Source organism: Cyprinodon tularosa, unplaced genomic scaffold (genome assembly GCF_016077235.1).
Source record: "Cyprinodon tularosa strain WSP-4 unplaced genomic scaffold, ASM1607723v1 ctg970, whole genome shotgun sequence".
NCBI classification, from domain to species: domain Eukaryota; kingdom Metazoa; phylum Chordata; class Actinopteri; order Cyprinodontiformes; family Cyprinodontidae; genus Cyprinodon; species Cyprinodon tularosa.
The window spans coordinates 168618-191517 of record NW_024039752.1 but is presented as its reverse complement, the minus strand read 5'-3'; the positions used below and the strand labels follow the sequence as shown (position 1 = coordinate 191517).

Genomic DNA, 22900 nt, shown 5'->3' with positions numbered 1-22900 from the left:
GCTACAGTATAAAATTAATAATTCTGATAGCATATATGCAATATAGGAAGTCATTTGCATCATAAAACAGTGTAGGAACCTTTAGGCCTGTCACAATAAGCAATATATCGATTAATTGCACAATTTTAATCACGAGTAATTAAAATAAACAATAATTTGGGTATGCATGCTTGAATATTTCCCCTTGTGTTTCTGTCTCAATATGGTGCATTGATGTCTGCTCACCCTTCCCTTCTCATTTCCAATGTAGGAGAGGGGTTAATTGTTGCCAGAATTTCCTACAGAAAAAGGGGTAATCCTTGGGGTACTGGTCTGGTGGGTTGGGTGAGGTGCCAAGGGAACAGGGACTTGTGCAATGCAGCCCCTTAACTGGGTGCCGTAGTGTGTGTAAAGTTAATACCAGCTAGCGCAAAAGGTTAGTTGATCAGGATGCTTTCCTCCAGATGGGAACTTAACTGACCGCTTTATGTCGCTGGGTAAAGCCTGGCGGCCAGCCAGGTTAATATTATGTTGGGGGGAACCTGACTTGTGTCAGGTAGACACATCCTCAAATTTAAAACGAGATCCCCATGAGGGGCAGCCACAGACACACTAGTTTGAAAAGAAATTAAATAGGTGTCAAAGCCAAACACAACAATAGAGGGATGGGAGTTTTTTGGATTTAAACCAAAAACCCCGCCTGTTTAATGTGTGTGATATGGTAAGTCGAGAGGATATATTTATTAAGCCATTACCATATTACCGTAATTGAGTAAGGCCTCCAAACGGCAATATGATTTAGCTTAATACTTTAAAAAAAACAAATCATCGCCCAGCAAAATTTGTTACCGTGACAGGCCTAGGAACCATGTTAAACTGTCTGATAACACTATAGATTTATGCTATCCTCACCTCATGCAAAGCTTTCCCTATCCTTTCATCAGTTACTAACTTAACAGTTGGTTGGAATGAAGGCTGGCCGGCAAGATAATGTACAAGATCTTCTGACAGGAAATGGGGTCCTGGACCTCCATGCACAACTGAAACTGCAATCATCTTTCCTGCAAGGAAGTATTCATCCTCCCTAACAGCTGTAAATAAAATCATATTGCAAAATGAAAACATACACTATACACTTTTAAGCCACTGAGGGGAATAATATGCTGTCTAATAATTAACTAATCACTAGTAAAGCACATATCTAATCCTATGTATACCATTTGCATTGTAGACCAAGAAACGATGTCCTTCTGGTCCATCAAAAATGGGCCGGTCTTTCAAGCATTTCATCAGCAGAGATAGAAATTCCCGTCTTGGACCACCTGTATCAATTCCCTCCTCATAAACACCAGCATCATCAGTAAATCTGACCAGCATGTCGCAGCTTTCAGAATATGTTGAACGCTTAAACCCTCTGACAGCTCCCTCCCAAACATCAGCCCTTGAGATGTTGAACCTGCTCACTCTCTTGTGATCAATAGAAAGTGAGAGGTTTGCTACAATCTCAGGTAGTGTAGTGTGAACTTCTGTCCTGCAAAGACAACAAGTGCTTCAATTAAAGAATATACCAAACAGTGCACAATTAAACAACAAATATTTAAATACCAGCAGTGTTGCACAAACACTGGAATTTCAGACTTATAAACTTATTTTACACTGTGTCTTGGACATTCTCCATAGTGTCTGCAACAAACTCCTCATCCTCTTCCTCAACACATGGTGAATACAGATCTGTGTATTTACTGTTGGGAAAATAAAATCTTCATGTTAAAACATTTAACAAATACAAATTTCTTCTATATTATCATTTTTTTACCTGTAGCAGCTCTTGTCTGGATTTGTTTCAGATGGATTCTAAGCAAAAGAGATTTCTGTCTGTAAAACTAATTAAAATTACACAAACGACAACACTGAGAAAGGCTGTCATAGGCTGTTGTATTACCTGCCCAGGCTGAATTGTTGATAAATGGCCCTGTGCATCCCTAAAAAGCAATAAAAAGGATTTGATTATTAAAATGTTATTCAGACTTTCAAAAAAAAAAAAAAATAGGCAGGATTCCTATTTGTTGATTAACTATTTCAAACTGCCTTTTGTCAGTCACGACACATTTTGTGAAAAAGCCCAGAGGCCAAAATGTACCTACCCATCATCTGCAGGTTTTTCTTTGGGAGTACTTTGGTTTTGTGGTTCGTAAACCTGTGAGGAAACAAACAATTATCAGCAATGTGTCACAGCTGCCATAACTGTCCTCCTATCCCATATTTCAGTGTTTCCCCCACTGTTCTATAGGGAGGTTTTTTTTTTATTAAAATCTAAATAGCGGATTGCATCATGAGCCATTTCAGTCTTTAGGTTCCAACATAATAAGGCAGACACCAGTCTGTGACAGGTACGTGCAGAGCTAAATTTTAAAAACATATATAAAGTGCTTGGTTGGATGAAGTCTTCACATGGAGCTGCTCCTAGGCAGTCACAACTCATAATCTTCAGCGGTGTCAGCTTCTCTGCACCACAGACTGACAGGTGCATGCTGGGTGCATTCTGTGGGAAATGTAGCAGTTTGTGACAAGAACTGTAGCCTTAAGTGCGCTGGAAAATGATGTTTCTAACATCCACTAAGAGAGTCTGCACTGGGCGCATGGAGCCAACTTTAATGTTTCTTCTACTAAGTCGAGTTCAGAGTCACCTGCGTTAGCACTCCCGCCAGAAGAGAGAGCCCTCAGAGTAACAACATATTTTTATCTGCCTTGGTAAACTTAAGAGTTTTGTAAATGGGCCCGGTTTGTGAGGATGGCTGCACTAAAAACTCCCACGAAATCGGGACTGAGAAACTCCTAACTGTCAATATGGAGGAGCATGAGGCGTTTACTAATAAGAAAAGATAATAAATAAACACAGTAGTTATTCCAGACAGAACTTGTGTCGTTTGGATCAGGAGTGTGGGCTAAAACTGTATGATTGCATCCTTTTATGTTGTGTTACAACACTCATTTTGAATTGAATTAAAAAAGAGACAGAAAGATAAATAAAAAGGAGAGGGAGACAGAAGATGACTGCTCGTAAAAAGCTGTATTCTTTTATATAAATGTAAAGCTATGTGGAAGGATAAAGTATTATTTAAAAAGGCCAATAAAGCTCCCCACCCCATAAAATAAAAATAACTTAAAACAATCGAAAAAGTAAATGATATACCACTGTGTCAGCTTTGCAGAATTCAGATGTGCTCCTTGACATGAAGATGATTTCAGAATCCGAGTCTGAGGTGTCATCCACAGCTGTCAAAACAAACAGCAAATTATATAGATACTTTAGATGCAATCTTAGAGTAACTGAAATTTGTTAAACAAAAATAGACAACTTACCTCCTTTTAAATGGGTCTCTAAACAAATGAAAAATGTGATCCTGGAATATGGCCTTCCAAGTTCTTTTTTATATTCTGACAATTTGAATGGCCTCTCTGATCCAGGCACATTGATTACCTCTGAACAGTCTGGATATAAAAGGACGTATGGTCCTTCTTGTATGTCCTTGTTGAATGTTCTCATTTTCTGGACACCTTTTTGCAGTATCTCTTTTGCTCCTACATCTGGGTCAACAAATAATGGGATTGTTTTCCCCCTGAGAGGTTTTAAATCAGTTCCGATCGGCACCATGATTCCAATGTTTATCTACGAAAAAGAGGAGATTAACATTGTGTATTAAATTTAAGCGAAATTAATACAATACACAGATCTGTGTTTCCATAGAGAAGGTGGTGTTCCTACATAGCCAACTTCTTCATACCACAGCTTAAAAGTGATCCGTACCATTTTAAGCTACAGATCCAAATGGTTATACAGCATTTTCGCTGGTGGCTGCTATGCCACAGAATCTACGTCAACTTCAAACTGTCGTTTTTTAACTTAAGTCAGTCTGTAAAATAAATTCACTACAGATAAATTTCTAAGCCACCTCGAGTCGGACTGTGAGGTACTGATGGTAATCATAGTAATACTCACCTGTACTTGTCTTTGTTCTTTAGCACGATGTCTTCCTCTAGCACCGTAGTTAAATGACTGACGCTCTTTAGATTTTGAGCTTCTGTACTCCATGAACTGTTTGTATGATGGGCACAATTCACCTTCTGAAATCAGAAAAGCGAGGTGAGCTAACCAACAGCGCGGTTCCTTTAAATTGATATACTTCGGATAGCGAGCTTATGCTGCACTTACTTTGTTTAGCATTATCCGCTTGTTGGGATGTCCCAGGTACCTCCGGTTCTTCCGTCTGTTCGGTACCAATTAAAAACTCAAATGACCGACCGCAGGAAAAACAAAAACGCGTTAACCTGCTCACATGAGTGCCGCAGAACGGGCAAAACGCAACTCTATTCGCTTCCATCTTGGGTCATCATGAACGCTCCGGTTATCACTTCCGGGTAAGCTTCGAAGACAGTCCCTCCCTTTCCGTAAGATTTTGTCAGTTGTAATTTTGTTTTCTGAAATGTAAATTTGTTTTATGATTTGTAAAAGTGTTTCGTTTGTTGTAAATTTGTTTTCTGAAATGTAAATTTGTTTTATGATTTGTAAAAGTGTTTCGTTTGTTGTAAATTTGTTTTCTGAAATGTAAATTTGTTTCAAGATTTGTAAAAGTGTTTCAGATTTTGTATTGTTGTTTCAGATTTTGTATTGTTGGTTTGCACTTCTAGGCCACCGTAGTTATTTACAGGGATTGTAAACATTTGACTATTCAATTCAAATTACTAAAGTTACAAACAAGCTTATACCAAGTCTTAAAAATATATATTTAAAATATGATATTCATTAATCTGCTGACAAGTGTTTAATAAATAACTGGTATATTCTGATCATTAGCAGACCCTAGTGGGGGAAAATAATAAAGGTAAATGTTACCTCTCCACTGCGCTCTGCCAGCCTCAAATAAATCTGTCGCCGGTTTTGCTGCCGCCGAATCCGACTCTCCTCTTCCAACATCAGGTAAATAAAATAAAATAAAAATTGCAGTTTCCATTTTGCTATGCTATTTGAATCAATAATCAATCGTCGGATTAATGGCGCGGTTTTTCCCGGGCTTTGTGTAGACGTGATGACGTCGTGACGTAACCAGGAAGTGCTCCAAAGGCTAGACCGTCCCATTTACCAACGGCTGAGGATCCTCCGGAGCAGCCTACCGAGGCTGGGTCCTCCGGAGGCTAGGTAGGCTGCGTCCTCGGAAGTACGCAGCCTGCGAATTGAGACGCAGCCACGGAAACAGGATTCATGGGAACTGGGAAAAGGGTGATACGTTCAAGGGGAATTCGGAAAAAAACATTCAAAACATTAGTAACCATTTATTCATTTGGGTTAAATCCTTTATATATATATTTTTTTCTTTTTAAATCCTATCGATTCTGTTTTATCTTGAGTGTTGTTTTAAAAAGTTAATGCATTTCATATAACCAGATGGAGCTATGTCGATGCTTGAAAAGACTGGTATCTGACAAGTTTAACATAATATTGAATGACTCCTTTACACATGAGGGATATTACTGTCTGGAATTTGAAAAACTATATGGCTCTTCTTGAGTTCCTCTCAATGCGGCCATGTCAGACCCTGAAACTAAAAGAAATCCATCCTATTCTACAACAGGTCGGTTAGTGTTCTGCGAAGAGAGATTAAAAACCACCTAGTGGTGTTTGCAGTATGACTTGTCCCTCCCTTAAATACAGCTTCTTTAACAGTTTTAAATCCAATAATTTTCATGAAGGCTGATAAGGTTGCTAACCTTGTAAAAATAGAGACTTATGATTCTACCTCTGGGTCATTTTAATGAAGTCAAATCAATTAAGTAAAGCAGTTCTTCTAAACCTGCGGCTCTTTAGCGCATTCCTTGCGGCTCCCTGGAACTTTAAAAAAAATTTTAACTAAAATTCAATTTGACTTTCTTTGTTTGTTTATGTCAGTATGGTGTGCGGGAGGTAAAACAATCATTCACTACGTTCTCCAATGCTGGAAAAATTTGGGTAATGAATACATAAAAAATTTAAACGTGAACATTTCTTTCAACAAAAATTTGCACCATAGCCATAGAGATCAGTGGTCATGGCCTGCAACACACATATCAGCGCGGTGTCTGTTAGATCCACATAACCCATCAGACCAGCATACCTATAGTCAATACGCAAGATTTGTTTTTATCCCCTTAGTTTTGTACGAAAATTTGTTTTAAAGTTACCTCAACGGATGTGTATCCCTTTTGTCAAGTACAAAATAAAATATTTAAGGTCAGATCACCGAAAGGCTTAAAAAACCACTAAAGAGTAAATAATTATATATTTGTTTTTGTACATGACTAAAGCGATACATGCCCGTCAAGGTAATTCAAAGTCTATTTTTCCTAACCGCAGCCAGGGCTAATGTTACCCCGTCTGTAGTGCACTTCTCTCTGTCTAGTTATGTGTGAACTACCGCTCATTCTGATGGTGGTTTTTGCTTTAATTCGGCCAAACGTCCATTTGTTTTGTGTTTATCTGACTGCCTTGTGCTGCTTTATTAACTCAATACTTGCTGGAATAAATTGTAAATGTCTCCCAAGGACAACATCAACATCCAGACCATCATACTGCGGTAAAGCTAGCCGCCTCTTCGAAAATAACAGTAAAGCCAGCCCGCTCTCGATTTTCACAAGCGCGACAGCTCAAGACATTATGGTACCGCCATTTACGTGCTGCTTTCACAATAAAAGCGTGCATCCGGTCCATGTTTAATCTACTGGAAATAGATTTACAACGGCTTCGAGTTTTAGACTTTGTAACACAATTACCTGTTTAAATCAGGCAGACCAAACTGATTTCACATGACTTACCCTTTCCCCGCAATATTTGTAGAGACAGCAATTTGCCCGCTTTGTGGACACGGGATGTTTTTTTTGTCGTCATAGATTTAACTATCTAAAATCAGGTCATATTCGTATTCTGTTAAGGATTGTCATGAGTACATCACAATAGCTAAATATAAATACAGCTAGGTTTATGTCTTTTACTATAAAATATTGTAAAAAAAAAAAAATTTGGCTACCATCATACCTTCATCTTGTATTTTGCCATCACATCTGGTTGACAGAGGGGCACTTCTAGAACACAACCAGAAAATTTCATCAAGATCTGATGTGTCATTTCAAAATAAAAGACAATTAAAAAAGCACTTTTTAACTTTTTTACCCTAAGTTGCCATGCCCATTGCTGGAAAACTCTCTGTTTCCAGTGACTTCAATCACATCTGGTTGACAGAGGGACACCTCTAGAACACAACCACAAACTGTCAACAACAGCTGATGTGTCATTTCAAAATAAACGACAATTAAAAAAGCACTTTTTTACTTTTTTACCCTAAGTTGCCATGCCCATTGCTGGAAAACTCTGTTTCCAGTGACTTCAATCACATCTGGTTGACAGAGGGACACCTCTAGAACACAACCACAAACTGTCAACAAAATATGATGTGTCATTTCAAAATAAAAGACAATTAAAAAAGCAGTTTTTTACCCTAAGTTGCCATGCCCATTGCTGGAAAACTCTTTGTTTCCAGTGACTTCAATCACATCTGGTTTACAGAGGGACACCTCTAGAACATAACCACAAACTGTCAACAACATCTGATGTGTCATTTCAAAATAAAAGACAATTAAAAAAGCACTTTTTTTACTTTTTTACCCTAAGTTGCCTTGCCCATTGCTGGAAAACTCTTTGTTTCCAATGACTTCTAGCACATCTGGTTGACAGAGGGACACCTCTGGAACACAACCACAAACTGACAACAAAATCTGATGTGTCATTTCAAAATAAAAGACAATTAAAAAAGCTTTTTTTTACTTTAAGTTGCCTTGCCCATTGCTGGAAAACTTTGTTTCCAATGACTTCTAGCACATCTGGTTGACAGAATCACACCTCTGGAACACAAACACAAACTGACAACAAAATCTGATGTGTCATTTCAAAATAAAAGCCAAGTAAAAAAGCACTTTTTTACCCTAAGTTGCCGTGCCCATTGCTGGAAAACTCTTTCTTTCCAGTTGTTACAACACAAAGTTATGAAGTTGTTTGATTCTCAGCCCCTTAAATGCAACTCTCACAGCATGGTAACTGGAAGGTGTCAACGACACCTTGGATTTGCGAAACAGAATAACAGTAAGGCATTGAGTGTTTGAAAATCACTGTAAACCACACTTTATTCAACACACTTTACATGATATATTTACAGTACAGAACATTCATGTTTAAACAACACACCCCAACACCGGTCACCCCAACAATAATCGAAACTTGACCTCTTGGAGACCCTCCACCACCTTCAACTATCAGCCTGGACAAGAAATGAGTGTGGGATTAAACAAAGCAAATACAAAAAAAAATTACTACAATATGTAGAAGTAGTAAAATGAGTTATTCTCATCTAAAGACAAAAAAACCAAATACAATCAAAATAAATAATTATCTTCAGCTGCATATTTTGTATGCATTTGTTCATGTCATCTGCATGTGATTTACATTATTTAAAAATAGTTGTTGTTCTATGTTACACATGTTTATAATAAAAAATAAAAAAACTGAATAAACGTCTTACCACACAACTGACAATTCCATTTTTCTTCACGCATTTTCTTAAGTTCCTCTTCAGATGATCCTAGGCACTCCTCATGGAACCACCTTTCACAAGTGTCACATTGAATCTGAAAAAAAAAAAAAAAACGTATGCAATAGGATGAAAACAACTTACCTATTCTGTCTCTTCTTTTTATTATTATATTACTAAAGCTATGTATAACCCATAGGTTTATGTGAAATAGCACCTTGAGAACTCAACACTAGACGGCTATTGAACCAACTTCAACAGAGTAAAACTGTTTTTGAAGAGTTTATTTAATTTCTAATATATATATTTAAACATCTGTTTCAAGTTTCATATATTCAATGTAACAAATTCATTTATCTTACATGTGACTGAAAGCAACTGTATTAAAGTCGTTTTGATGTTATGACAAAATCAAAACAAATATGTTGCACATGTTTCTGTAAAGTATGTTTAATAGAAATGTAAAACCGCATTATTTTAATCGTCTTTTATTTTAAAATTACATATCAGATGTTGTTGACAGTTTGTGGTTGTGTTCTAGAGGTGTCCCTCTGTCAACCAGATGTGATTGAAGTCACTGGAAACAAAGAGTTTTCCAGCAATAGGCAAGGCAACTTAAAGTAAAAAAGTGCTTTTTTAATTGTCTTTTATTTTGAAATGACACATCAGATGTTTTTGACAGTTTGTGGTTGTGTTCTAGAGGTGTCCCTCTGTCAACCAGATGTGATTGAAGTCACTGGAAACAGAGAGTTTTCCAGCAACCAGCATGTGAACATGACGACGTCTGACCTAGGTTAGGTCAGATGTTGTCATGTTCATTTAAACATGCAGCCAGCTGTGCTGGAGCAGAAATCTGGGCTGCCAGTCTGGCTCGGAGGCAGCTTCCAGACAGCTCCCTGTCTTCAGCCGCTGGATGGCCATCCTCTTCTGGGTCCTCCTCCTCCTCCATGTCAACCTGGTCATCTGCCTCAATACCAATATTGTGGAGGATGCAGCAGGCGGCGATAACCTTTGGGGCAAACGTCGGGCGGACCTCCAGCGCCCTAAAGAAAATGGAACGCTACTGTGTCTTCAGACCACCAAAGGCACGCTCAATGATGCTTCTTGCCTTGGCGTGGTGCCTGTTGTAGCGTGCCTCGACTTGACCTGTACCAAATTTAAAATTAACTTTTAATTAAGGTAATATGCTAATATGTCTTAATGTTTTATCCAATTAATATAATCTTGGTATTAATTTTGTATCATTGTTGGCTCTATTTATGGACAAGAACGTAAGAGATCTTACTGGCAACTGGCTGGCAATAGGGCGTCAGGAGGGTGATCGGGTGCCGGAGGCACGGGTATCCACCATCACCGAGTAGAAAAAAGCCCTCAGGTGGGTATAAAGCGTTTTTATACAACGGCGAGCGTCGCAGTACCCGTGAGTCATGGACAGAGCCGACATTGCCGATGTAAACGTCCAAAAACTTTCCCTGTGCGTCACACACACCATGCAGTATTATTGAGGGGAAGAGTTTTCTGTTTATGTAACACCTTTTTTGTGGCTCTGCAGGTGGAACAATGCGCACATGGCACCCATCAATCGCACCAACTGCTGCCTTAAAGGCCTCGTTCCCGGCAAGGTGGGCAAAACCAGCCCCCACTCCCTCCAAATCTTGTTCTTTGGGCAGAACAATGATTTTTTGAATGATGCCCATTAGGGCGTTGACAATTCTGTGCTCCACCCGGCACACAGTGGACTGGGGCATCCCAAAGATGTCAGCTGTTGCCCTATATGATGCACCGCAGGCCAGCCAGTAGAGGGTCACCAGCACCTCTATCTCCTGCGGCCATCCATGGGCCTTCTGGATGGGCAGCAGCTGAAGGAGGAGGACAATCGTGGCCCTTTTTAGCCTGAAGGCTGGTTTCAGGTCCCCTTCATTAAAAAATGTTTGGAGGATTGGCACTGAGGTGTTAATCGTCACATATTTTGTTGCCGTTTGTTCCTGTAAATAAAAAATGCCAAATGTTACCATAATTGTTTTTTATATTCTTACCTTTTCACAGCATAAAACTATACTTGGTTAACATTCAGATTCATATAATTCTCAAGAAAGAAAAAGTAAAATAGTGCTGTAGAACTAGTCGCATAACTGGCTCCCCTTCACTTGTATTTTTACAATTTATTCTAATCTGAATTTACTGCACAGAATTTATAATCACTGTAAAGGTGGCCAGACATAGAAATGACTCGTCCTTTCTTAATATTCAATGCTGTGAAGGTCAGTGGGTGCAAATAGCTTAACCCTACTGCCACACTCTTACTAATGTTAATATTGTGTTTTAGTTCTAATTATTTAAAGATGAATAGTCACAATTTTAACATGATTATGTGTTTAATGCATCCTCAATGTTTGTTTTTTTTAAAGATAAATGTAGGAAATAGGCTTTCAATCTTAAAATCCTACCAGTTGGCAAAGATGGGTGAGCAGAGCCTGCCTTCTTAGACTCCTCTGCCGCATCAACCTTCTCCTTTTTCAGATTTGCATCCTCAACTGCGCCACCTCCTGTTCAGCCTGCTGGTAAAGCTCACCAACTACCAGAGCAATAGCAATATTGCTCGTATTGCTCATTTTTCTTCTATACAGTAATGATTTTTCTCAAAGATGTAATCAGCTCAACCACTACGACCAGTACAACTCCCAACAAAGAAATTCCCGCCATTGCTGGTTTTATACCCACAGTTTGGTAATTTTTTAAAATGTTTTTTAAGCTTTAGAAATTAAAAATATTGTTTTCATAATGTTTTTATACCCACGATTCGGTAATTTAAAAAAAAAAATGTTTTTTAAGCTTTAGAAATTAAAAATATTGTTTACAAAATGTTTTGTGTAGGGAATAAATAGTTTTGACTGTTAAAGAAATGCTGAAGAACGTTGCATGTGATGACGTCACGAGTACGCTTCTGTTCCAATACACATTCTAGTCAAGTCCGATCTTCCTGCGTTCTCGCCAAGAACGGACTTCACGAGAACGCGAGTAAGTACTCGCGAATTGAGAAACGCCCACTATTTAAATTTTTTTATGTGCAGCCTTGATAAGGTAAACTGCAGTGATAAAAAAACATTGTGATGAAAAACAGTAATGTCAACATGACTGTATAGTTAAAGTTTTAACTTTCATTTTGTTTTGTTTTTAGCATCGGCACGGGGCCAGGCAAACAAAGCGAAGGGTGTGTCGGACCATGGATCCCAAAGGGACAAAGGAAAGATACCTGATGAGAACAGAGGATTCAAAGAATGGAGCGAATCATATGCATTCCTTACCAATGCGGAAGGATTGCCTGCATTTTTGCTTTGTAATGAGAGGTTGTCAAAAAATAAAGAGTAATTTGGAAAGGCAATTTCCAGGAAAGGCAAGCTAAATATGCAGCCGATCACCAACCTGGGGGTAAGAGAAAACGTTGATTGCAAAACCTCTGGATACATTCCACTACTCAACTCCACTACTGCTGCTAGTTTGGTAACAAGCATGGGCAATCGTTCACAGATCAAACAGGTGGTGCTGTGATGCAGGGATGTGAATTTTCTTCTATTATTTTTCCCCAAATCCTCAAAATAAAAATAACACCAAGGAACGCTATTTTTGGAGGATAAGGGATTTTGGGGTTAGAGATCTCTGCTCTGATGGATGTCCCCTTGTTTGCTTTCTCATGATTCAATCAACTCCTCCCAACAGAAACACGTCCACCACAGAAAGATTCCTTTATCGTGTTTCTATAATTTCAGCAGGATTTTCCAGGTATAACTTTTTTCTTGAAACTTTTCTGTGCACTGTACTTTTAACTAGCAACAACAAACAGCTTCTCGATCAACATAGTGTGTGGTTCTAGCGTCGCCATGGTAGCCACTTCATTACCCCAACTGCTGCGCAAAGAGCTATTTCCGGGTCACGTAAACTGTACCGATTAAATATTGAAATCAAATTCTGCGTTGCTGTCCGTTTTTCCATTTCGCATTCTTGATCTGAGCTTAGAATTGATATATGAAAAACAAATCCTTTTTTTTGTTTTTGGTTTAACCATAAAAAACAAAATAACCAGTAATTTTTTTATTTTTTGATTGGCAATTGAAAATAGAAAGAACGAATGATACACGGATTATATTTACGCCCACATTGTCCTTTTTTATAGTGCGCTAATACACTAAAGAGCCCATGTTGCCATATGAGCCTTATATAAGACTTTCTATATAAGAATTTTTGCGGCTCCAGACAGATTACTTTTGTTGGTCTAATATGGCTCTTTAAGCAGTTTGGGTTGCCGACCCCTGTTCTAAACTAACCATGTTCATTCATAACTGCTCTTGCTTTCAGCTTGCAATAGCTCTGGACTTTCTTCAGCGTGTTGGGATTGTCCATGCAGACCTAAAGCCGGAAAATACAATGATAGAGGACCATCTACAACAGCCCATGAGGGTCAAAATCATTGACTTTGGTTTAGCCGTGACAAATCCTGAAAATCATAAAGGCACAGTAACCCTGTGGATCAGGGTCGAAACTTCTCAATATTTCACTTTGGACACCCTTTGCCTAGGCTTATTAAAGATATAGTGAAGGATTTTTGTAAAGACCCATCCTCCAGTTTAAAAAAAAAATGCACCCGCTCCCGAGAGGAAATGCCTATTAAATGTGGGCGAAAGCATGCAGGAGCCCTTTTCTCCTCAAGAATGTGCAATTACACAATGATAATAGGGTCAGTTGGGATCTCATCTCACCCATATTTATATATAAAAGGTTTCCCCTTTAATAAGACTACTGGTACATAAAAAAAAAAAAACAATTATGAGATGCTTGCATATGTGTGTGCTGCAGTGGAAATTTTGACGTGTTTGCGGTGCAAACAAGGATCTGTGGCCATCATATAACTACTAACGATGCAAATTACAAAATAAATACACTTATCTTCCCTGGAAAGTAATAATATAGAGGTAGATAACTTTTACTAGCAGCAATGTGTCCAAATAGCATGGCAAACTTTACCCGTGGAGTAGAAACTTTGCCACCGAGGCATCAGTGGGAAGCCCAACCTGTGCTTTCAGTGTACACAATCATGTGAAAGAATCTTCCAAAAAAACTGGTCTTCTGAGGCCTTTTTCTTTTACGCGCCTCAGCCATTGTCAAAGAGCCGCAATGAGAAAGACGCGCTTTAAAGACTGGCTGAAACTGTAGCTCTTCAAATAAAAGTGTGCATGCACAGAAAAAAACAGCTGACTTAGGAGGAGCACTTAGGAAGGGCTAACATAAACATATCACCAGAATGAACAACAATTAGGATGACCACTTATTTAGATGATCCACCCGGAAAAAGAATATCTTCCACCATACCTTTAAGAGAAAAATAATGAGGAATATTGGGCTACTTACATTGATTTATCTGGCTTACTCAAATTACAGTTCAATTCAATACAATTCAAAGGGGAATAACTACAGATTGTTTATAGTGAATTTTTTTTTTTTAAGTAGGAAGCATATTGCAGTCAACAACTCAAGGCTATCGGTTGGTCTGACATAAACGAATAAGAACAATTTTAGCCTAAACATGTAAAACTGTTTTATGTGAAAGCTACTGGCAAAACCCTTGAATCAATATTAAATGTGGTGGTTAAAAAACAAAACAAAAAACAATTAGTAAGACATTCAATATTGCTCTTCTTGGTATTCTTGTGTAAATACAAAAACATCTTCTTGTAAATTATCTTCTTTGTAAATAGCCTCCCAAATAAGATAATTTAAATGTTGATAGAACAACACCAATGGTGGTGTATTTTTTTTTAACAGTGGACTTGGTCAATCTTACTTCCAAATGAGGTTTTAACAGAAACTCAGGAAGAACTCTTAAAATGAATTCCACAAGATAGCAGCCCAATGATAATTGCTGTGTGAATAATAATCTTTAAACATATTTCTTCAGAGAGGTCCTCCTGGGAGCCGCCTTTAATTCAGCTGCAGATGTTTAGTCCCTGGGCTGCATAGCAGTGGAGCTATTTATTGGTTCTGGCGTGTTTCCTGGCATAAATGAAAAGGATATGGTTAGTATTACGCCTTGAAGGGGATCCTGAAAAATAAAATATGTCTATAATGCATAAGTAAACTAACATTACTGTACTTTTTATCAGTTGTGAAGGGTTTACCCTTGAAAATTAGTATGTTCGTTTTGTGAACCATGTCTTTGTTGTACTCTTAGATAAAACACATTGTTTCCGCCTTTGGGAATCCACCAGACAACCTGGTAAACTCAGGGCGGCGTACAGAAAACCTCTTTACCAGGACTGATGGAGGAGAACATGGTAGTCAGTGGATATTCAAGTTAATCTCTCCTTGACTTTATCGATCATGGTTCTGTAACTGTACTTTATTGTGTCCACAGCATTTCGAACATATTTTCTCATTGCTTTTACAGGAGGCCATTAAAACAGAAAACTTAAACTCTGCTCCACGTAAGAACCTCGATTTCTTCAAAAAGGTAGGCCTTTTGCGGACAATATGTTTGTCTTAATTCTTTGCCCTAAAGAGGGTGATTTTTTTTCTCACGGTTTCTTTCTGATCTCACATTAGGTGTGTACAAAACCACCTGAAGAAAATGAGGATGAAAGAGAGCTGGCTAGTTTCACAGAGCTGCTAATAGACATGCTAATGGTGGATCCAGCTGAGAGAATTTCACCTAGTCAAATTCTTCAGCATCCGTTTATCACGATGGAATATCTTGTGGGCGACAGCATCAGGTAAATCTGTCTGCCTTTTAAGGCTCGATTACATGAATGGCATTAGTCAAAGTAGGAATTTTGACTATATTTGCTTGTCAACAGTGAGAACTCCTTAAAACACAGTTGGAAATATAAGAAAACTAGATTCAGATGAACACTAAGCATCTGGAAGCAGGTTAGTAAGTTGATTCTTCATTCTTCTGTAAGGACGATACATGGGAGGAACTGCTAAGTTATAACTTGAAAGAGACAGTTATTGACCAAAAAACGTCCAGCAGTCATTTGTTTACCTTCTGTAGAAGCTCAGCTGGCAATCTAGCCAAAAAAAAAGGACTGATCATCCAGAGCTACTATTCAGACAAACCAGCCCATCAACGTTAACTTTACCAAAACTGCGCGGAGATTACACGGAAATGGACAACATACCTGATGTAAGCTCCCTAAGAAAGAAGAAGAAGTAATGTTTGGAACACAGGGTTCCCGCGGGTCCTTAAAAAGTCTTAAAAAGCATTGAATTCTTCAAAATAAAATTAAGGCCTTAAATGGTATTAAAATGTCTTAAATCAGACTTTTGTGGGTCTTAATTTTTTACCACATCATAAATAGGATTATTTTTATTACCATTTATTTTTGTATTTAAAAAAAAACATTAAAATAGACAATTATCATTATTTTTAGTTTACAGAACGGCTCCCCATTATTGGTTCCGTCCCGATAGCGGAACCAATAAATGCGTTGTTGCGGCCGGGACCTTTGGGAGATGCGCCATTCATTTTTCCTCTACAAAACATGGGCAAGTGTAAATTTAACGAAAATTGGCTATCTAGCCAAGAATTTTCTCCGTGGCTAAAACCAGTTCCAGGGAACATATATGAGGCACGATGTATATTGTGCAAAAAGTCTTTCAAGCTCGGAACGATGGGACTTAAGGCAGTGGAGTCGCACATGCGAAGTGAGAAACACAAAGCCACAAAATCGAGTCACCGAGAAACAGCCGTTATAGCTCAGTTTTGTTCCACCCTAGTCTCTGCAACGCCTCCATGGTCATCACCAGCATCAACAACAGCGGTAGAAGCACCGAATACCCGGATGATGTTCGGCGGTACGCCGACAATTAAAGCAGAGATACTGTGGACTTTGAACACGGTAACAAAACACCAATCATATAAGTCAAATGAGGGAGTTGGAGACATGTTCAGTGCAATGTTCCCAGACTATGAAATTGCCCACTCATTTCATTGTTGTTCCGACAAGACGGCCTACATCGCCAAGTTTGGATTAGCGCCGTACATTTCAGAGCAGCTCGTTGTGGATGCTAACAAAGAGACGTTCGTCTTAATGTTTGATGAAAGCCTAAACCAGACCACCAAAACCAAACAGTTGGATCTGCATGTCCGGTATTGGTCTGGAGTTCACGTCCAGTCACGGTATTTGGGATCGCAGTTCATGGGACATGGAACAGCCCAGGATCTACTACGTCATTTCAAAGTAAGTAAGCATCATATTTCGGAAGCAGAAAATTAGAAAAATAATTTTGTATACATGTAAATTAGTTCATCACAACTTTCACTGTAATGTGCTCAAGTTCAGCACCACTGCAAATTATTGCCTGGGTAATTAAGTTGACATAGGGACAGTGTCAGTCGAAAATAAACAGTATATTTGTGAAGATAAGTGGTTACCCTTTAGCACAGCTTAAAAGGGTGCTTAGTATGGAAGAATTATCCTGCCATAATGCAAGAGCACATAATTTCAATTTGAGAAAAGAATTTCATCTTCTTGCACTCAAAACTTATAATGCTCACACTCAAAACATGCGCTCTCTTTCAAATATTTTCTCTTCTCTCTCAAATCTTTCTTTCTTCTCTCAGATTTAATGCCTCTTGCACAGATATTTTCTCCTCTCGCTTGCCTCCTTCTCTTCGCACACAAACCGCATTCTGCTCGGGTCTCAGATACGCTCGCAAACCCGTAGGCTCTGCTTGCGGATTTTTTCTGCTCTCTCTCGGATTGCAGTTGGAATGTCGCCTAGCAACCTTTTCAGCCAATACAACGACAGCTTCGGAAAGGGTGCGCTTGTTTAACCCTACTGAGTGTGCCTGTGCTACTACACCACTTATAAGAGCGTCAGCTGAAACTGCTATTTACAGTAGTTTTGTTTGTTGCTCGATTCAGCAAAGTTCAGTACATATGGATAACCCAAACAATTCTGAAGTAAGTAATTTTAAACAATTATTGTTTTGTTATGTACAAAAGCAAAGAACCAACATATTAAATTATTATCTTGAAATACTTTGTTAGTATAATGGCAAATCTTTACGTTTTAACCAGTCAATGAGTTATGGATGTTTTAAAATGTTGGATGAGTGGACAATTGGTCCGAAAGAGGAGTCCAATCGCAGCTCAAGTAGGACATTACAAGGAAAGGAGACTTATGTCTTCTAAAAGCCACCGCTGTTTTCACCTCAAAGGAGCTTTTCATTGGACTAACTATGCGGTTTGTTGGCTATATTAGCAGGTTAATAAATAATAAGTACTGTATTATGATATTAAAATTGGTATTTATTTAAATTTTATTATGTTTAATCAGACCTCAAATTGTAAATGTAGTTAAGAGTGAGATCGTTAATTTTCGGAGGCGTGGATGACTTGACCCTGAAAGAGAAATCTTTTTCTCCTGACTTCTATAAGAAAATCAAAGTCAGGATTTTCTCTGACTGACAGCCGTGTGGCTGCAAGGCTATCAGTCAGAGATGGCAGTCTGCAGCACTGGGGCCTCCAGGCCACCGTCCTGTCTCCATTTCTCTTCACCCTCTACACCTTCACCTTGTGGGCTGTGTGTATGAGCTGGAGTACCGGTCAGTCATCATGGACTTTATGGACTGTTTTGAGAAAAACAATGGTGATCGACTTCAGGAGACGACCCCTGTGTGAACATTCCGGGGTAGGAAATAGAAACTGTGGAGAGTTTCAAATACCTGGGTGTTCACGTCAATAAAAAAGCTGACTGAACACATAACACCATAATAATAATTGGAAGTAACTATCCAACATTTTAACTTTTTGTAAGAAATGTATTTTTTTCCCCCTACATTTTGAAATCAATACTTGTTTTTACTTCTCCAAAATTATACTTCAGTATAATTATGTTACTTTCTATCATTCTTACAGACTCTGCTGAGACGTCAAATTCTGGAGAGGTTGCTGAGCAAAATGCAACATGTGCTTAGCCACCCTGACACGAATATGGATTATCTTCATTTCATGTGCACTCATGAACTAATTTTAGTTGAAGCAGTGGCAGAGCATGTTGCTATTCCAGTGTCGATTCTAAGTGGCATAAGGCAACTGTGCAGTTTACTTAGACTTCAAGAGGAGACTGTAGAACCTCTATGTTGTGAAGTGGAGGTAGTGCATGGTGCGAAAGCACGACCTAAATTCTGCATTCAGCAGGAAAAGCTGCAAGACCTGATGGAGATGCACTTGCCAATCCCATGTATTGCACAGTTACTAGGAGTGAGCGAACGTACTATTTTCCGACGCTTGATGGAGTTTGAAATGTCTGTGAGGAGCTCCTACACCTCAATGCCAGATGAGGAGCTCGATAATCTAGTGAGGAGCATCAAAGCTCAGATGCCTCATGTTGGCTACAGGCTTGTAATGGGAAGACTTCGGTCTTTAGGTCACCGGATACAATGGAGCAGGGTAAAAGCATCTATGCATCGAGTGGATGGCATAGGGGCTCTTTCTCGACTAATGCAGTTAGGATGTGTTGTGAGAAGAAGTTAGTAAGAGCACCACTTTCCCTTGTTCATGTGGACACAAACCACAAACTCATAAGGTAAGTGATTTAATGTACAGCGCTTTGGAAACCCTTTTCACATTTCTTTACTCCAGGGCCATATATTAAACAAACATTTTCATCGATTTAGGTTGGTTACAATTACCAACATAACTTTTGGATATTAGTTAAAACAAAAAAAAAAACTGCCTTCAGTTAAACCTTTACAAATTATTGAATTTAATCATGGAAGTATTGTTATGTATTTCAATATACAGCTTACTTGTTGCTTATCGTTAAATCCTGCATTTCATTTTTTAAAGAACATTTTATTTAAGATTTTATCTTTTCCTTTATAGATTCAACATAGTCATCTTTGGGGGCATTGATGGCTTTTCCAGAAAGGTAATGTACATTTAACTGAAAAACAAAAAGCACTCTCATTATCCTAAATTTTCAGTTTCAATGCTACAAATCATTGAATTGGAAATTATTTTACTTTTTTATAGGTTATGTATCTAGAAGCTGCCAACAACAACAAGGCCTCGACAGCCTTCAAGTTTCTTCTGTCTTCACGTGAGAAAAATGGTTTGCCGTCCAGGTAGTAGATTAAAATTGAAGCTTTACTTAACAAGTCCCTGTAATTTGGCATTGTAATAGCAATATTATTAAATACGTAATTATTCTACAATTTATTAGGGTCAGAGGTGATCAAGGTGTGGAGAACCTAGATATTGCACAGCTCATGTTTACTGTGCAAGGAACTGATAGAGGAAGTTTCATCTCTGGTAGGAGTGTCCACAATCAGAGGTAAACGTTCATGTACAAAAATTAATATACTGAAATGTTTTCTAAAGAACAGATGCAGTAATCAGAGTACTTTAACTATGGATAAAAATTAGATGTGCACTCATCATGGTGAGTTTATGGCTTTTACCCACATGCAAAAACATTATTGGGAGACCAGGGAAATGTTTTTAATGTTTATTAAGAACAAAGTTTAGTTGATCACTTGATCCAGGCCTGTTCTCTGGGACAGGAAGGCTGAAGTTGTAGATGACATAAAAAGGAGGTATAGGATCTAGTGTGTTTGTAAGGCCGATGACAATGGAGAGCAATCCTAAGAGCAGTGGGGCCCAGATGTGTTGTTGACAGACAGATTTATCAAGAGAGCATGAAGCTTCTATCCCTTTCATAGGGTCAAAGGTTGGAACACTATCATAGGTAAGAGAGGAACTCAGGACTGCTATGCTAAATCCAGGCAGCCTTCAGCCTTAGAAACACTAATACGGAACATAAACACGCATAAATGACCAAAACTTAAGATACATTTTGTTGTAGCAATGCCTATAGTGGCATCATGTAAAATTTAATTACTAAAGTGGCATATACTGTTTAGCCTCTAAAAGGATATTGCTGTGTGATGAAAAAAAAGCTCCACTCGAAAAGTATTTGTATAACAATTTCCAAACAATTATTTACATCTAATATGATTGATCATTTATCTCTTATCTCCTTCACAGGATTGAGAGATTGTGGCGAGATGTATGGATGGCTGTAACAAAAAACTATTATGAGGTCCTGCACAGTCTGGAAGAGGATGGGCTACTAGACATCTCAAATACATTGCACATCTTCCTGGTGCACTTCGTTTTCCTTCCCCGGCTTGACAGAGACCTCCAAACTTTTACCGAGGGTTGGAACAATCACCCTCTACGCACAGAGGGTAACATGACACCCCAGCAGTTGTGGGACTTAGGACTGCTGCACAACAGAACAAATGGGGATGTAAATGTAAGTCCAGAAATGGTACTCAGTTTTTACACAAGATTTCTTACAAATTGTAAAAATCTGTTGTTTTAATGTAGGAACATCCAGACCTCAACATACACTATATTGCCAAAAGTATTTGCTCACCCATCCAAATTATTGGAATCAGGTGTTCCAATCACTTCCATGGCCACAGGTGTATAAATTCAAGCACCTAGGCATGCAGACTGTTTTTACAAACATTTGTGAAAGAATGGGTCGCTCTCAGGAGCTCAGTGAATTCCAGCGTGGAACTGTGATAGGATGCCACCTGTGCAACAAATCCAGTCGTGAAATTTCCTCGCTCCTAAATACTCCACAGTCAACTGTCAGCTGTATTATAAGAAAATGGAAGTGTTTGGGAACGACAGCAACTCAGCCACGAAGTGGTAGGCCACGTAAACTGACGGAGCGGGGTCAGCGGATGCTGACGCGCATAGTGCGAAGAGGTCGCCAACTTTCTGCAGAGTCAATCACTACAGACCTCCAAACTTCATGTGGCCTTCAGATTAGCTCAAGAACAGTGCGCAGAGAGCTTCATGGAATGGGTTTCCATGGTCGAGCAGCTGCATCCAAGCCATACATCACCAAGTGCAATGCAAAGCGTCGGATGCGGTGGTGTAAAGCACGCCGCCACTGGACTCTAGAGCAGTGGAGACGCGTTCTCTGGAGTGACGAATCGCGCTTCTCCATCTGGCAATCTGATGGACGGGTCTGGGTTTGGCGGTTGCCAGGAGAACGGTACTTGTCTGACTGCATTGTGCCAAGTGTAAAGTTTGGTGGAGGGGGGATTATGGTGTGGGGTTGTTTTTCAGGAGCTGGGCTTGGCCCCTTAGTTCCAGTGAAAGGAACTCTGAATGCTTCAGCATACCAAGACATTTTGGACAATTCCATGCTCCCAACTTTGTGGGAACAGTTTGGAGCTGGCCCCTTCCTCTTCCAACATGACTGTGCACCAGTGCACAAAGCAAGGTCCATAAAGACATGGATGACAGAGTCTGGTGTGGATGAACTTGACTGGCCTGCACAGAGTCCTGACCTCAACCCGATAGAACACCTTTGGGATGAATTAGAGCGGAGACTGAGAGCCAGGCCTTCTCGTCCAACATCAGTGTGCGACCTCACAAATGCGCTTCTGGAAGAATGGTCAAAAATTCCCATAAACACACTCCTAAACCTTGTGGACAGCCTTCCCAGAAGAGTTGAAGCTGTTCTAGCTGCAAAGGGTGGACCGACGTCATATTGAACCCTATGGATTAGGAACGGGATGTCACTTAAGCTCATATGTGAGTCAAGGCAGGTGAGCAAATACTTTTGGCAATATAGTGTAGATTGGGAGAGTGCTTTACACCATGTTGAGACTGATCAGCAAACCGGACTGGTTGTTCCGGAATTCCCCTCTCCTCTAAATGACCATGAAATGATAGAGCTTCAAGCCATTGTGGATCCCACAGCCCCTTCTGACTCCTATGGTCGAGACATATTCTGTCGCTGTATTCAGATCTTCCAGTAAATACAGTTTACAGATTTTCTCCTCGCGCGGAGGAAAAGTGATTTTGACAGGTTGGGCGGAGACAACTGTAAGCCTCCTCCTGATTGGGCAAGCGCTGCGTCACTGTCCCACCTCGAGCCGTCGTCTTAACTGACGAGCTGTCAGTCAAATGCTTCCTGACACTACTTCCTGTGAGATTGTGTCTGCAAGGCCCAATCAGGAGGAGGCTTACAGTTGTCTCCGCGGAGAGAGATTTTCTCCTGTTGAAGCAGCAGTTTCTCGCACGGCGGTAGATAAACCATGCGCAGAAGTAGTCTAACATACATGCGAGTATGTTTATTTTGCTCGCGTTGGTTATGACATAAATGTAACGCCATATTAAACGCTTAAAACTGAGACAAAAATTACCCTTTGTGGAAAGGATGTGTGGATGTAATGTGATTCCTAGCCTGGAGCTGTGATTCCCTGGAGGAACGATATAAAA

General features: G+C 39.3%; 2 protein-coding genes across 2 annotated transcripts; one reads left to right on the top strand and one right to left on the bottom strand.

The window, feature by feature from the left end:
- Positions 1-32: 32 nt before the first annotated feature.
- LOC119776962 lies at positions 33-4524 on the bottom strand. The gene is made up of 10 exons (XM_038275631.1): positions 4193-4524; positions 3980-4104; positions 3343-3649; positions 3173-3255; positions 2124-2176; positions 1922-1961; positions 1796-1833; positions 1635-1721; positions 1197-1510; positions 33-1070 (listed from the first exon to the last, which is right to left on the bottom strand). Exons 1-10 carry the CDS (start codon positions 4359-4361, stop codon positions 877-879), a joined length of 1410 nt encoding a protein of 469 aa, XP_038131559.1. The 5' UTR covers positions 4362-4524; the 3' UTR covers positions 33-876.
- Positions 4525-19627: 15103 nt separating this feature from the next.
- Positions 19628-22439, top strand: LOC119776964. The gene is made up of 5 exons (XM_038275633.1): positions 19628-19716; positions 19815-19925; positions 20639-20909; positions 20984-21002; positions 22253-22439. The coding sequence occupies exons 1-5, from the start codon at positions 19628-19630 to the stop codon at positions 22435-22437; spliced, it is 675 nt and encodes a 224-aa protein (XP_038131561.1). The 3' UTR covers positions 22438-22439.
- Positions 22440-22900: the final 461 nt, after the last annotated feature.